The following is a 15,148-nucleotide window of genomic DNA, read 5'->3' on the forward strand; positions in this document are numbered from 1 at the left end:
AACGGCAGGAGTAGGCAGGAATAATCCTTGAGGGACCCATAGGAATTCCTTTTGAACCGATTCTAATTTGCTGCAGTGGGTCTGATAATGAGGGTTCCAGATTATCGAAGTGTATTCCAATATTGGTCTCATCAAAGATATAAAGCGAGTTTTAGTAATATAAGGATCATCGAATTCTTTGGACCATCATTTGACGAACGCCAAAATTCCTTTAGCTCTACTCCACGCTTTATTTTGTTTAGAGCAGGAGCAGTTGCAAATTACTAGATTTTTGAGGTATTATTTTTGATTATGAACATAGCAGCTTTGTGAACAAATTTCTTAAACGAAAAAAAGTCCCTGAAGATGGCACATCACCGAAACGTGTTGATCGTGTAATCAAATTTGACAAAAGATTACAGCAAAACAAAATAAAACGAAGAAGCACAGAAATAGGTTGGTTCTCGATATAAAAGTTCATGCAATATAATAAATTTTGCAAAGTTTCTTGGTAACAGTTTGAAGACGCTAAACGATTCCACAAAAACTTCTTTACAAAAAGCAATGCAATACAAAGAAAATATTGAAATCTTAAAAATAAAAATAAAATCTTTAACATTAAAGATGGATTGGTGCCTACATATATTCTGAAATTGAAGCCTGAATGCTGAAAAACATACTATTGTATCGATAATGGTATCACTAACACTCATGCAGTTAATAATTTTTAGGTCGGGCATAATGTTTTAGCATGAAAAAAATTAGTCAAGCTTTAAAAAATATATATTTTAATTAGGTTTACAAAATCGCGTATTTTAGATCTCCATACTATTTTTTTTTTTTTTTTTTTGTACGTACATATGTAAATAATTACATTGGTTTCGGTAAGGCGTTGAAAATGCCGTTAACTTGTTTATCACCGGAAATTTTTTTCACGCACCGCGAATAACACGATTGGCACATTTGTAACTAAATAACAAAGTTTGTTTTTAAATGTCACACATTACATATTATTTTAAAAATTTTAAAATTTTGTTATTTTAATTTTATTTTTAAAATTACAAAAAAAAAATCTTTATTCGTTTACAACTTTCTTGCTGTACATTCGCGAATAAAATTTCTTTTCCTTCGCTTTCTTACACTTTGTGCACACTCACTTTAATCTTTATTTAATTTAAAAAAAAAATTTACTTTTTTTTAGCACAATTTTTTTTTTTTTCAAAATTTACTGGACAATAAAATAAACAATGAATGCTTAAGAGACAACCAACAAAGAAAAGCAAAATATACGTGCCGATAAAACAAAATTATGTAAAATAAGACTAAACGAATTCGCGATCAGAAACGATCTGTTTTTTGTTGTCTATTTTTTTATTTTGATAATTTTTCGTTGTTTTTTTTTTTTTTTTTAATTTTATTTCATTCGTTAAATCTGCGTTTACACTTTTCTTTTGTTTATGCGCGTTTAAAATGTTGTTGTTTCTTTTATTTATAAGATATATTTAAAAATGTTCTATTTTATTTTTGTTTTGGAACGCGTCGTCGTCGTGCCACCGGACAATTAATGATATTGATCTCTCTCGCAAGTGATCTGGTCTTTCATCGACGAAGACCGTTGAACGTCTGTCTGTCTTGCAGCAATGAATTTCAAACTTGCCTTGGCACATAACACTCACCCAACCAGCTAGCTGAAAAGAGTCGTCAAGCAGCAGCGTGCCAACAAAAACACTTCGTTGCGTTGGGCACTTGACGGAGGCCGATGCCGGGCGCAGCTATAACCGCGCTGTCACACATCAAATGCTCCACAAATGTTGTTGTGTTGTTTGTCTTCCTGCCTAGAAGGTGTTTGTGTATGCATTGGATGCGCTCTTTGGCGTTTTGTGTGTAGAAAGTTTACTCTTAAAATAAATTTTACAGCCCACAATCTACTCTTTGTATTGTTGAGAGCATTTGAGTTGGATTTGCGTGAGTGTTTCGACGCAAGTTAATCATTTTATGATAAGGCGAATATTAGTCAGTTATCTACAAGTCTTATTTTTATAAAGCTTTATCTTATATGTACATATGTATGTTTGTATTATCGAAAAATGTTGTGTTTGTAATAAAATTGTTTAAATAATGTATATAATTTTATATACATACACATAAATTAGGGCGGGTCGATTTGTGGAGAGGCAAAAAAATCGCCCATTGCTCTGTGAAAATCATATTCTAGGGATCAAAATAAGAAACTTTGCCGAAGGAACAATACCTCTAAAACGAATTCTGATCCCCCCCCCCCCCCCCCAATTTGGGTCAAACTTTTGGGTAGGGGCAAATTTTGAAAAACCCCACTTTGACCCATTTAGAGTGCTCCAATCGAGTACAAATGTATGACCGACCCCCACTAAATTTGGAGACCCGACCCACCGATGCCAGTGGCACACCCCCTGGAGCCCCCCTGGGGGTTCACCATACAAACATTACTATACTCAAAAATGTCCCTATTGTAATGCGGAGCGAAATACCTTTCGTTTGATACCCATATCGGCATATCTCATGCAATTTTTTTTATTTCGAATAGGTGGCAACCCCAAATGGCAACCCTACCCAAAAATGTTCCTATTGTAATGCGGAGTGAAATACCTTTCGTTTGATACCCATGTCGGCATATCTCATGCAATTTTTTTTTATTTCGAATAGATGGCAACCCTAAATGGCAACTCTACTCAAAAATGTCCATATTGTAATGCGGGGTGAAATACCTTTCGTTTGATACCCATATCGGCATATCTCATACAATTTTTTTTTAATTTCGAATAGGTGGCAACCTTGTGAAACATTCTGAGTGGCAAGACCTACGTAGGAAGTCTTAGAAGGTGCTACATTATCTGTGTGCCAAATTTCATTTGAATAGGTTGAGCCATTCCCGAGATCGTTCGGCTGCACAAACATACAAATATACAAATATACAAGAATTGCTCGTTTAAAGTTATAAGATATGTGTAGACAATTTCTTTACGATATGTTAATTTTTCTTCGAGTTATGGCTCCCGAAACATAGAAAATAGCTTAGTCATAAAAGGGGCGGTGCCACACCCATTTTAAAAAATTTTAGTGTTTTCCAATTTAATGTCATAATTCAATTTAGAAAGTAAAATTATATTGACACCAATACTTTTTCGCTAAGGTATAGCTTATTATTTTCGTCTACGACCCTTTTAAAAATCTTTTATATAAAAGTGGGCGTTGTCTTTAACCGATCTCTCCATTTTTCCCAGAAATATTTCCTGCTATAGGGAAAATTTGTGTACCCAATTCTATCACCATCCGTTAATTTTTCTTCGAATTATGGCTCCCGAAACACAGAAAATTGCTTAGCCCACGCCCATTTTTTTAATTTAAAGTTTTTCCTATTTATTGTTATAAATCCACTTGGGAAATAAAATACCATTGATATAAAGCACTTTTTTGCAGATATATAGCTTATTTTATTCGTCCACGACCCTTTTAAAAGTCTTTTATATATTATATTTAAGTGGGCGTGGTCCTTAACCGATTTCGTTAATTTTTCTTCAAATCATTCCCCATAGTAAAGGCAATCTCTTTGCTGAATTTTGTTACGATAGGTTTGACGATTTTTGATTTATGATTAATAATATTTGTAAAATTGATTTTATCACAAGTGGGCGGTGCCACCAAATTTTTATCAAGAGTCTCAGTATCAGTCCACATGTCAAATTTCAACATTCTAGGTGTATTATTTACTAAATAATCACGTTTTTTGTGTTTTCCAAAATTTTATATATATAAAAAGTGGGCGTGGTTATCATCCGATTTCCCTCATTTTCAATATCAATCCATTCTGGGTCCAGATAAGCTAGTATAGCAAATTTGGTGAAGATATCTCAATATTTACTCAAGTTATCGTGCTAACGGAAGGACGGACGGACATGGCTCAATCAAATTTTTTTTCGATACTGATGATTTTCATATATGGAAGTCTATATCTATCCCGATTCCTTTATACCTGTACAACCAACCGTTATCCAATCAAAGTTAATATACTCTGTGTGCAAAGCCCGCTGAGAATAAAAAACTGTCTACATTAGACAGTTTTCCAAAAAAATAAAGGTGTGAGTAGGTACTAAAGAGTCGAGAAGTTTTTAAATTAGCTAGAGCTCGCCCAGGGCTTGAAGTAAATCTCAACAGAGGTAAATTTACCAGAAACAAATAGTTCCCGATGCCGAGAAGTTATTGTTTTATTATCGAAAGCGAAATTATCGTCGAGTTATCGGTTTATTATCAACGGTTTGCAGTTGTGTCATCGACTTTATATTGAGGCTTGATTGGTATCATTTTCATACCACCTCGACAGCTTTTCTCTAGCAAATAGACAACTTATTGAAAAAAAAAAAAAAAATGTGTAACCCTCTGAAAAAAATCAATAACTTTTTGACAGTTTTTTTGTTAACATGTCGAAACCCTTTCGATGAATGATCGATAACTTTTCTATTGTAAATCGATAATTTTAGTATTCCAACCACAACAGCGGTAACTTTACCAAAAACATATAATCTCGAACTATTTGAGAAGAACTACGTCAACTTCTAATCGGCAGCAACCAATACCGACGAGTAATTTTTTAGTTATGGGCTAATTTTTAAAAGCGAAATTATCTTTGAGTTCTAGGATTTTTAGCGATAATCGGGTTACAGGTGTTACCGAAGTTTTATCGGTATCAATTTCATAAATCGACAGCTTTTCTATAACAAATCGATAACAAATTCGTAACACTCCAACAAATAATCGATAAATTTTTTTAAATCAATTTTTTGATAGCATATCGATAACTTTTTAATACTGATCGGTAACTTTTCGATAATAGATCGATAAGTTTTCGGTAACGCAACGATAAATTGTTGATAACAAAGTGGTCCCACTCCGATGACTACAGCTCACCGAGGGCTTTGAAATTAAACCACATCTTCAAGTTATTTTCCCAGAAAAAAAATTACAAGTATTTGAGAAGAGTTTCGTTGACTTTTTATTGCCAACAACCGATACCGACATGTTTTTATTTTATTATTGGCTTTTTATTGACTGTTTAGTGTCATCGATTTTATATTGTATTGTATTGTATTGTATTGTATTGTTTTTTTTTTTTTTTTTTTTTATTTGTGTTTTATCGGCAACTTTTTCATAACAAACCGCCGAGTCGTCGAAAAAAAATCGATTGCACGCTGGTAATACATTGGTAACACTTCGATGACATTTCGATAAATGATCGATTCGTTTTCGGTAGTTAATCCATAGCTTCTCGAAAACAAATCGATAACTTTTTGATAACAAATCGATAACACGCTGATAACAAGTTGATAACACTTCGATAACACATCGATAACTTTACGATATCAAATTTTGCCATGGACATCACCGAAGTGCTCTCTATATCTTGGGGTTGGGTGGATGTGATAGCCGAGCCGAGCAACTCAGTCGTCTCCATCATTTATTGGCGCTTAACCGCATAGCGATTTTGTCCACTTAATAACAAATCACGCTAGCTATCACTGTTTCGCTAAAGCTGACGCCGATTGAGAGCATCAACGTAGGTCAAGTCTTTCTTCGGCTGCCTCACCCAACTCAGTGGAGGTCCCCTTTTCCTCTGCTTTCAATTTGTGGCATCGATTGAAATAATTTCTTGTCAGATCGTCTTGGACGTCTACAGGACCATAAATCTTCCGTTGTACTTTTCTCTCGAACACTCCAAGAGCCATCTCATCTACTCTCGTCGCCGCACATCATTCCGATTCATACAACAGGTAGGGTGAGCGACTTGTAAAGCGTGATTTTTGTTCGTTGAGAGGGGACTTTACTCTTCAATTCTCTACTCAATCCAAAGTAGCACTTGTTAGCAAAAGCCATTCTACGTTTGATTTCTAAGCTGGCATTATTTACGCCGTTAATATTGGTTCTTGGATAGACGAAGCCCTTCAGAGTCTTGAATTTATATCTGCCAACAGTGACGTAGCTGCCAAGGCGCGAATGCGCCGTTTTTTTCTGGGATGACAGCAAGTATTCCGTCTTATCATCATTTACCGAAAGATCGACTTTTTTGCCTATTTAGCTAATCCGAAGAAGGCAGAACTCACGGCGCGTTCATTAAGGCTGCTAGAATTATCTGCTCCAGTATTAGGCTAAAGAAATCGCACGAAAGGGAGTCGCCTTGTTTGAAGACTCGTTTGGTTTCGAATGGCTCGGAGAAGTCCCAATCATGTGGTGTTCTTCACGCCATTTGGTTAAGCATCATTAAATTTGCAGGGAACTTAAATTCATAGATATCAGCATACAAGCAACTTCTTTTCGCGCTGTCAAAGACTAATTCGAAGTCAATAGAAAGATGGTAGATTCACCAGGTCTGAGGCTCCACTGTTAAATTCCAATCAGTTCGTTGACTATTGGCTTCAGTCTTTCGCACAGTACGCTATATACAGTCTTATACGTCATATTAAGTAGGCTGATTCCACGGTAATTGGCGTGTTTCGGGGGATCACCTTTCTTATGGATTAGGCAGAGCACACTTAAATTCCAATCTGGAGGGTTGCGCTCATCCGAACATATTTTACATAGGAGTTGATGTGCAATTTACCAACTCTTCGTCTCCGTGTTTGAACAGCTTGGCGGGCACTCAGTTACTACACGGCACCTTGTTATTCTTTAGCCGGTATATTGATATTATCTTTTCGTCACAGGGAACGTGGTTTCCGTCATCAGTGATTAGGGTATCAGGTTGGTGTCTTATCCCTGTCTAGCTAGCAATGAGAAGAAGTGTTCTCTCTACAACTTAAGCACACTCTGTACGTCTGTTACCATGTCGCCATTATCATTCCTGCAGGAATCTGCCCCTCCCGTTTTTCGTTTCTAACACATCTTTTCGTCGCAATAGCCCCTACACAACTTGGACCTGCATGTACAGTCGTCATTTTAGGAGGCGCTCACACACTCACCACCGTAAGTATCAGTTTACAAAAAATTAACCTAAATTTATTTACTGGGTTCCAAGCTTGATTTCAAAGCGATCTTATTGCTAAGAGCAAATTAAGAATGTTGATCAATTTAGCTTCGTTCATTTAAGAGAAGTGAGTACCTACTGCTATATCATAGACGCGTCGAGCGAGTGAGTAACAACAGTACAGGAAGTTTTCTATTTCCTGGCTCAAATCTGGTAAAAAAAATTGGTTTTGGCAAAAGGGTGCAAAAATTTGGCAAATAAAAAAATCTAAAAAAAAATAACAATTAGAAATATTTTTGTTTGTATGAAATGATGTTGATTTTCAACTATTTGAGCTTATTTGCGAATAGAGTGTGAGAAAGACACGATCTTGCTTAAGGGGATGAATTTTTTGGGCTTTTGTTATATGAAAGCTAACGCACGTGTTAGAAAACTGGTTTCTCTTTTTGGTTTGAAGACTATTGTGATGTAAATTTGCTAAAATAAGCAAAAAAATAATAGCAAATAAAATTGGTAGGCCTTCATATATGTATGTGTGCTTGTTTATGGTGTGCGAAATTTTTGGTTTGCCAAGTATTAAATTTGCGCCAAGAGGATAAGTTTTTGAAGGGACGCAATTTATTTAATAAGAAATAAAATGATTTTAACTAAAAATTAAACACGTAAGAAAGTCTAAGTTCGGATGGAGCCCAAGATTATATACCCACCTGTAGATTTTCAACAAAAACTGAAGGCTGCTGATAAGTATTTTAATACGGGGTATTTTCGTACCCCTGGTGACTAGGGTCTCGAGATATATGCCAAAGTTGTGGATCCAGGTACCCAAGTTTTTGATAGGGGTTTTCACTTTTTTCGTTAAAACAAACTTCCAGTACCACTACGGACTCATTCAGTCTATGTGAGTCCTCATGGACCGGCCAGTTCAAACTAACCTAACCCCAAGAATGTATTTATACACTATGGATATCAAAAGAGGGTTTTAAAGTAAAGTAGACTGATAAAGAGATAAAGTGAGACGAAAATAGATAGGGATAGACGTAGCGAAAAAGAACTGATGAAAAAGCCGGAGAGGGAAAAAGAGAGGCAGGGAAGGAGAAATGCAGAGGGAGGAGTGAACAAAAGGATTATGAACAAGTAAGGAAGGCTAAGTTCGGTTGTAACCGAACATATACTCAGCTGAGAGCTTAGCTGCGTTGGTTTCGTAGATGGTTTATAAGTGGTTTTTAATTCCATATCACATAGATTTGGGAAATATCGACCAAACTGTAGACCAAGGGTGACGTTTTTTGGAATGATTTTCCTTCATCCTTTGTCAAATAAGGGAAAATCACCATGTAGGAAAATGAATCTAGGGTAAACCTGGAATGTGTTTGTATGGCATGGGTATCAAATGAAAGGTATTAAAGAGTATTTAATTTATTTATTTATTTTATCTGAGTATTCAAATTTACAAATTTTACAGACTAGCATAATATTAAGAGTAGAAATGACTTAAATGACTAATTAGGGTTGCATACAAAGAAGTGCAGTCAACATCTGAAGAACTGAAAAACAAATTGAGATCCGCACAAGCCCTCGCAATAGGCGCGTTTACCCCATAGTTGGTCCTTGCAAAACTAATTTTAAAGATCTCAAAGTGCCGCAAATTTCTGCAGGGAACATTGAACTGAATTTTTCCCAGGAGCGATGGACAATCTACAGCTCCAGAAATTAAGCCAATGATAAACGAGCACGATAAGATGGTTCGTCTATTTTCAAGCGTACTTAGTTCAATTAAAAGACATCTCGATTCATATGACGGTAAGGGATCAGAAAATTTCAAAGAACCGAGAGCAAAACGTAAAAAAACTTTTTGAACTCTCTCGATACGATTAGAGGGACCAGTATGGTAGGGTCTGCAAATTATAGCAGCATACTCCAGTCTCGATCTGACAAAAGAGCAATATAGAGACTTGAGGGTGTGAGGGTTAGTGAAAGCAGAACAATTTCTACGAATGAACGCTAGCATGGCATAAGACCGAGTAATAACGTAGTTGACTTGGTTAGCGAAACCAAATTTAGAGTCAAAAAATACACTCACACGAACCATATAATTACTGGAGTTGAATGTTGACATAATTTACTTATATACTGTAAAGATATTCAATTTTTTGTTAAAATTTGACCTAAATTTTTTTTTTTAAGTGGGCGTGTTCGTCATCCAATTTTGCTAATTTTTATTTAGAATACCTACCTGTAAGCTAACTTTGAAAGGAATTTTCCTTAGGGAAGCGGGTGTGAGATGAAGCAATCTCGTATCCTGCTACCACACTAAGCTCGTGTGGCCTGAATGGGATGCGAGACGTACAAGAAGTCTCCTTCTTCTTAGAAGGGGAGACATATCTCCGGTAGTTGGACTTATAACCGGCCACATAGCAATCGGGAAGCATGCACAACCGCTGGTTGCGCCTTATAATGACTACTGCAGGAGCTGCAAAGACGAAGAGGAGATAGAGACAGTCAAGCATTTTCTGTGCGACTGTCCTGTGCTTTGGCGCAAGAGGAAGGAATCTCTGGGGTCTCCCTTCGTTGACGATTTTTGTGATCTGGCTAAGTTGGAAACTAAGAAATTCCTGACATTTGCTGAATCGACCTGTTGGTTTGAGTAGGGGAGAGATCCACGTGGTATCACAATGGGAACTTTTGGGCCTAAGTGCACTGGTGCTCGCACCGGTGGCCACTCTAACCTAAAATAACCTATTTAGAATATATATAGTAATAGGAGTAACGTTCTTGCCAAATTTCATTATGATATCTTCAACGACTGCCAAATTACAGTTTGCAAAACTTTTAAATTACCTTCTTGCCATGCCTATTGTCCAAAATTTTACTAACTAAATTTGGGACTTTATAACGTCTGTCGGGTCTAGTATAACTGATATATTTTCATAAAGTTTTACTTCTGTAATAAAAAAAAAATAGGGAAGGAATAGTCCCGAGGTGATCCTGAAACAGTCCCGAATGATGCTGGAATGTTCCCAAGATATGTATTTCCAAATTGATACCGAAAATAATTGTCCAAATATCGGGAAAGAGTTTCTAAATGAACTGATCTCAAACTAGCCTCGAAAAAACTCGATAATCATTCCGGAATTATGCGTAGATATTCGAGAAACGAAACTGAGCTGAAATTATCGAAAACAATCTCGAAACAATTCAGAGATAATGCAGATTTGATCTCGAAACAATCTTGAAAACATTCTCGAACATGTTCCGCATGATTACAAAACCCCCGCAAAAAAGGACCGAAATAATTACATAAGCATACCTCAACTTATCCCGAAAGACCGCACAAATTTTCCGAGGTGATCTCCAAAGTCACCTCGAATTGATTCGATTCTATAAAATTAAAAAATGGTTTCAAAATACTCTCGAAGCGTTATCCCAAAATGGTTCTCCATTATTTCTAAATGGCCCCTATAACCATCTCGAACTGACCCGAAGTTAATCCCGACAACTACTGGCGATTAGGACGAAGATTTAATGATGAGCTGTACGAGCTTTACGCACACATCAACATAGTCCAGCGAATTAAAAAATAGCGGCTATGTTGGCTATGTCATGTTATGCGAATAAAAGATGATGCTCGGGCTAAGAGAGTATTTTTATCGGAATCCGCCTTTGGAAGCAGAGGACGAGGGCGGCCTCAACTCGCTTGGTGTGACCAATTAAAAAAAAAATAAATGTAAGGCGCGATAACCTCCGAAGAGATCTAAGGCCGAGCTTCTCTTCCAATTTGAGTCGTGCTCCTCTTGATTTTCCCTACAAATTGGCCGGACGGGACCTACATGCTTTATGCCGACTCCGAACGGCATCTGCAAGGCAGATGAGTTTTCACTGAGAGCTTTTCATGGCAGAAATACACCCGGAGCGCTTGCCAAACACTGCCGAGGGGCGACCCCGCTTAAAAATATTATTATTTATTTCTAAAATTTTTGATGTTGCTTTGCCCGGGGTTTGAACCCAGGGCATCCGGTGTGGTAGGCGGAGCACGCTACCATCACACCACGGTGGCTGAATTGGTGTGACCAATTGGAGCCAGTTAATCCAACAAAGAAGCGACTGACGCGCCTTGTTGGACGGTCATAACCGTGTAAACCGTTACGCATAGGTAGTCCCGAAAGTTTGAAAAACTTTCCCGGAACAGTGCAGAAGTGATCCCGAAAATAATTCCGATTTCGAAATGGCCACGAGATAGACCAGAAAAAAATGTTCAGGTTATTCCGAAATTATGCTAAAATAATCTAAAAATAGTCGCAAGATAGCCCCGAAATGATTAGGAGCCAGTGATGACGTGATGGGGGGATGGCCTCGAAGATTCAATGTGGGCATATTAAATCCTACCTTAATTGTGCTTATTACCGGAACGTACCGGATCTATATCGGCAAAGGACCATCAACATCGATAACACTCCCCAAAACCTTCGGAGAGTTTCCTTACCGCTACAACAACAACAACATATACAGATTACACAGATTAAGATATTCCGTTTCGAGCATTTCCGCTACTTGAACCCTACTAATTAATATGCAACCTAAGGTGGCTTGTGAATACCAGGAGAGAAATTTTCGAGGTTGCCACCGTAGTGAATCTAAATATTTAGCTGTGATTGACATTACTCCCAGATTTATAAATATGCAGTGCCCTTCAAAGTGGAGGGCACTGTGGCGAGGCGTTTACCCCAACCACTTCAAGCGTAAGACATGATAGCTACATAAATCTTAAATAGTTTTTTTTTTGTTACATTCCCCTACCAATGAGTTATAAAAACCCGGACTTACGCATAGATGTAATTAGAGAAGTGTGCACGCAATCACGTCTTCAACGCGCTTAAAAAAATTACACGTACCCCCCTACGGCTCCCTAAGTTTTACCTATCATTAGCCGCTACCATATGCAACTAGTTGGCAGATGCCATCTTTGTAAGCGATTGCCGGCATGTGGGGTGGGTAATGATGCAATTTTCCATGCTCAATGCATTTAGGAATTTTGTTAACGCGATTTGTCATTGTATATCATTGAATCATCAGCCTACCAGTTTGAGGAAATTATTCTTGCACTGGGATGATCGGTGGTCAGCAATTGTTGGGCACACGACGCAGAAAAGCCGACAAACGTTTAACCGTTGTGAGCAGCGGGCAAATGTCGCAGTAGTAGGTGGGTGTATTAGGACAGCAGTACCTGCGGCTGGTACAAGTGTAGTAGTGCGGCGACCTACAGCGGCCGCGACACGACGGCCAGTACCGCTGCCAGAGGTATTGGAGTATGGGCTAAAATATAGGGGCTATGGAGATTTATGATTTCCTTTATTACAGCTGTACTCGACGGTTAAGGCTCGTTCGGCGGAGTAGGCATCTACAAAGAGAATAGTGAGCACTGCAATTAGTGCGTAGAACTTCACAATTTTCCTACCTGTACACTTTATAATTTGTGCGAAAATGGGAGCTAGAGTAGTCCAGACGGAGGTTTCTATGCAGACCTGGGGTAATTCCCCTCCCCTTGATATTGAGCCGGAGCCACAGATGATGTGTGATTAAATCATAATATATCACCTCCCCTCCCCTTCCGCCGTGCTTAACTGGAATACAAACGAGATATCCCAAAGGCTTACTGCCAGTTGTTCTAGATCATCACAGCACGCCTTTAACTCAAGTAACTAGTGGAGGAAGTGTTATGCCTTGAAACTATTTTTCCTTAAACGTAGGTACCTGAGAAGATGTTGCTGCTGGCTTACTCGCGGCGCACCGTCGCCGATTTGTACCAATCGGGGCTTCGTAAACCGATCTGTAGGCTAAGGAGACTGCATCGTGTAGGTGCAGCAGTAGCCCCTTGTACTCTCACAGAGGGTCATAGGTAGGCATCCTCCAACTTCATCCATCGCTAAGTATAAGTTTAATGACTATCAGCGCTACATTCACCATCACATAACCATAAGCTCCATTGTACCGTCCCCTTAAATCAAAGATGACGCCAAGCAGCTCACTTTCCACAAATCTGCACCTTTCACTAAAAGACTGCACATAGGTATTGCTGCAATATATTAGTACTACATTCAGGGACTGCCTCGTTACTTTGTTCATCGTCGGTGATAAGCGGAATCGTCGCTTTAAGAATGTCCAAGTAAACCCTAGTCTCCTTTAGCTCATCAACAACTTCATACCTTATTGGCATACTGCAAATTTTAAGGTACATGATTTCTAGCTATTGCAGGTGGAAGGCTATTTCTCTCTCCTTTTCTCATTTTAAAAGCGGACTTGTCGTCTTCAGTAGAACGCTGTCTCTTCTTTCTGCCCGGATTAAATTTATGAATCGAGTATTACTCGCAGCAAAGTTCTTTTCAGTGAACTGCAGTTGACTTGCTTCCACTTTTTTAAGCACCCATGCCCAGCGCTGTTTATCACAGTCGGTGATATCTGATACGGATGCTGGGCGACTCTTAATGCTGTCCTTGCCTCAACCTCTGCTAAACTCTCTTTCCTAGTTTGGACTAGCAAACATCATTACTGAGCTCACTAACTCCACGCTTACTTCGCTCTTGCTTACAGCGCTGACCTCTTTCCCAACTTACAATGTCAACTTCTCTATCATTTGTCAGCCTTATCGCTGCTCAAAGTTTTTGAACTAAACATTTTGATCGTAGAACCACATGCCCGAAAAGGGCAAATAACCACCCGCTAAAACAGCCTAATATGTTTTGGTAAGTCGAATAAACCAGCTCTAGCTGTATCTTCCAAAAGGTATGGTTCGAATGCATGTCCCTTGATAGATCGGCCACATAGTCGGGCACTATCAAGTTTGGCTAAGGTATCTGATCAGCGAGAAGGTGCCTACCCTAGTGAGGACATGGATGAGGACCTGTGAGGGGAACATTTGAGTTATTGAGCTTTGAAGCAGCGCCATAATAAGTAAGAACGCAATAACACAACGCTACGCAGCATTACCCAGCGCAGGGCACATCTTCATATAGAGTATACATTGTAAATTGAAATCTTTGCAAAATAAACAATAACAACTAAATATTATTGGACAAACAATACATTCTATTGCTTCAAATGCGAATGCAAATTTTGTTAGATGTGCAGCTATTTTGCTAAAAAAAGAACGTTGATATTGTGCTCATTTTTTGTTTTTGCTTTTTATTAGGACTTTACTGTATCGCACTCACAACTGTGGGTAGTTTTATTGATTGCTGCTGTTTGAACAACAAAGATACCGCCAACAAACGACTGCATCGCAGCACGACAACAACAGCAACAACAACTCGTCTAACAATATCTGAATAAATTTTTGTATGAATCTCGTAGTAACGACGAAGATGACAATGACTTTTCACCGGTGATCCGAAACCAATTTATGCGCATTTTTTTTCTATGCATCACGGTAATAGTTTTGGTATGAGATGGCAAAAAAGCATTTGCAAAAGCTCAGAAGCAAATGCGTGAATGACAAAGATTTGTGAGCTTAAGGGGCTTAGAATATACCCGCGGACTAAAATTCCAAATTGATTGAAGGGGTTGTGTCCCGCAATCCTCTCAAAGGGATTTCCAGCGCAATATATATGTAGCTTCTTCAGCCCAATTGTAAGCCTCACCTACCCGTGGCGAATCCGGTTTCATAAACAGCCGAGGCTCTGGTGACCCCGAACTCCCGATGGATCTGGGGGGTGGGGGGTATTATGGCCTAGAAGGTGGCATGTGCTCATAACAAATCGTTCCCGAGATGGTCAGGCTAGTACTTTTATGGTGCTTGTTACCGGAACGTACCGGGCCTGCATCCGGCAAAGAGCCATCAACATCCATAACACTTCCCAAGGCTTGCGGGGATTGTCCTTATCGCTACAACAACAACAACAAGTACTCCTGAACATGAGCATGTGACTGAATAGGAGTCGTGAGTCTCATTTCGAGTCTGAATCCAAATATACGGCTGAGTTTCTAATGGAATCTCTGTTCGACCCTTAATCCGAATTTCAGCCTAAGTTTTAATCTAAGTTTTGGCCTGAGTCTAGAGCCAAGTGTAGGGTTAATTGTATTTAATAATTATATTGTTATTTATACTTTGTGTTGTAATAAAAAATAAATAAAAAAAAAAATGTAAGGCGCGATAACCTCCGAAGAGATCTAAGGCCGAGCTTCTCT

The 15,148-nt window shown here is 38.5% G+C and overlaps 1 protein-coding gene across 11 annotated transcripts in view; it reads right to left on the bottom strand.

Annotated features, from left to right (window-relative positions):
* Nucleotides 1-1,735, bottom strand: part of E23 (Early gene at 23) — a 251,388-nt gene extending 249,653 nt beyond the window's left edge. For 3 of the 11 annotated variants that reach the window (XM_067767457.1, XM_067767456.1, XM_067767460.1), the window contains exon 1: nt 660-1,641. In XM_067767457.1, the coding sequence (XP_067623558.1) occupies nt 660-719 (60 nt within the window). In that variant the 5' untranslated portion in view covers nt 720-1,641. The other 8 variants (XM_067767467.1, XM_067767463.1, XM_067767466.1 and 5 more) reach the window with 6 other exon arrangements.
* Between the last annotated feature and the right edge of the window lie 13,413 nt (nt 1,736-15,148).

Source organism: Eurosta solidaginis, chromosome 2 (assembly GCF_040869045.1).
Source record: "Eurosta solidaginis isolate ZX-2024a chromosome 2, ASM4086904v1, whole genome shotgun sequence".
Classification (NCBI taxonomy): Eukaryota; Metazoa; Arthropoda; class Insecta; order Diptera; family Tephritidae; genus Eurosta; species Eurosta solidaginis.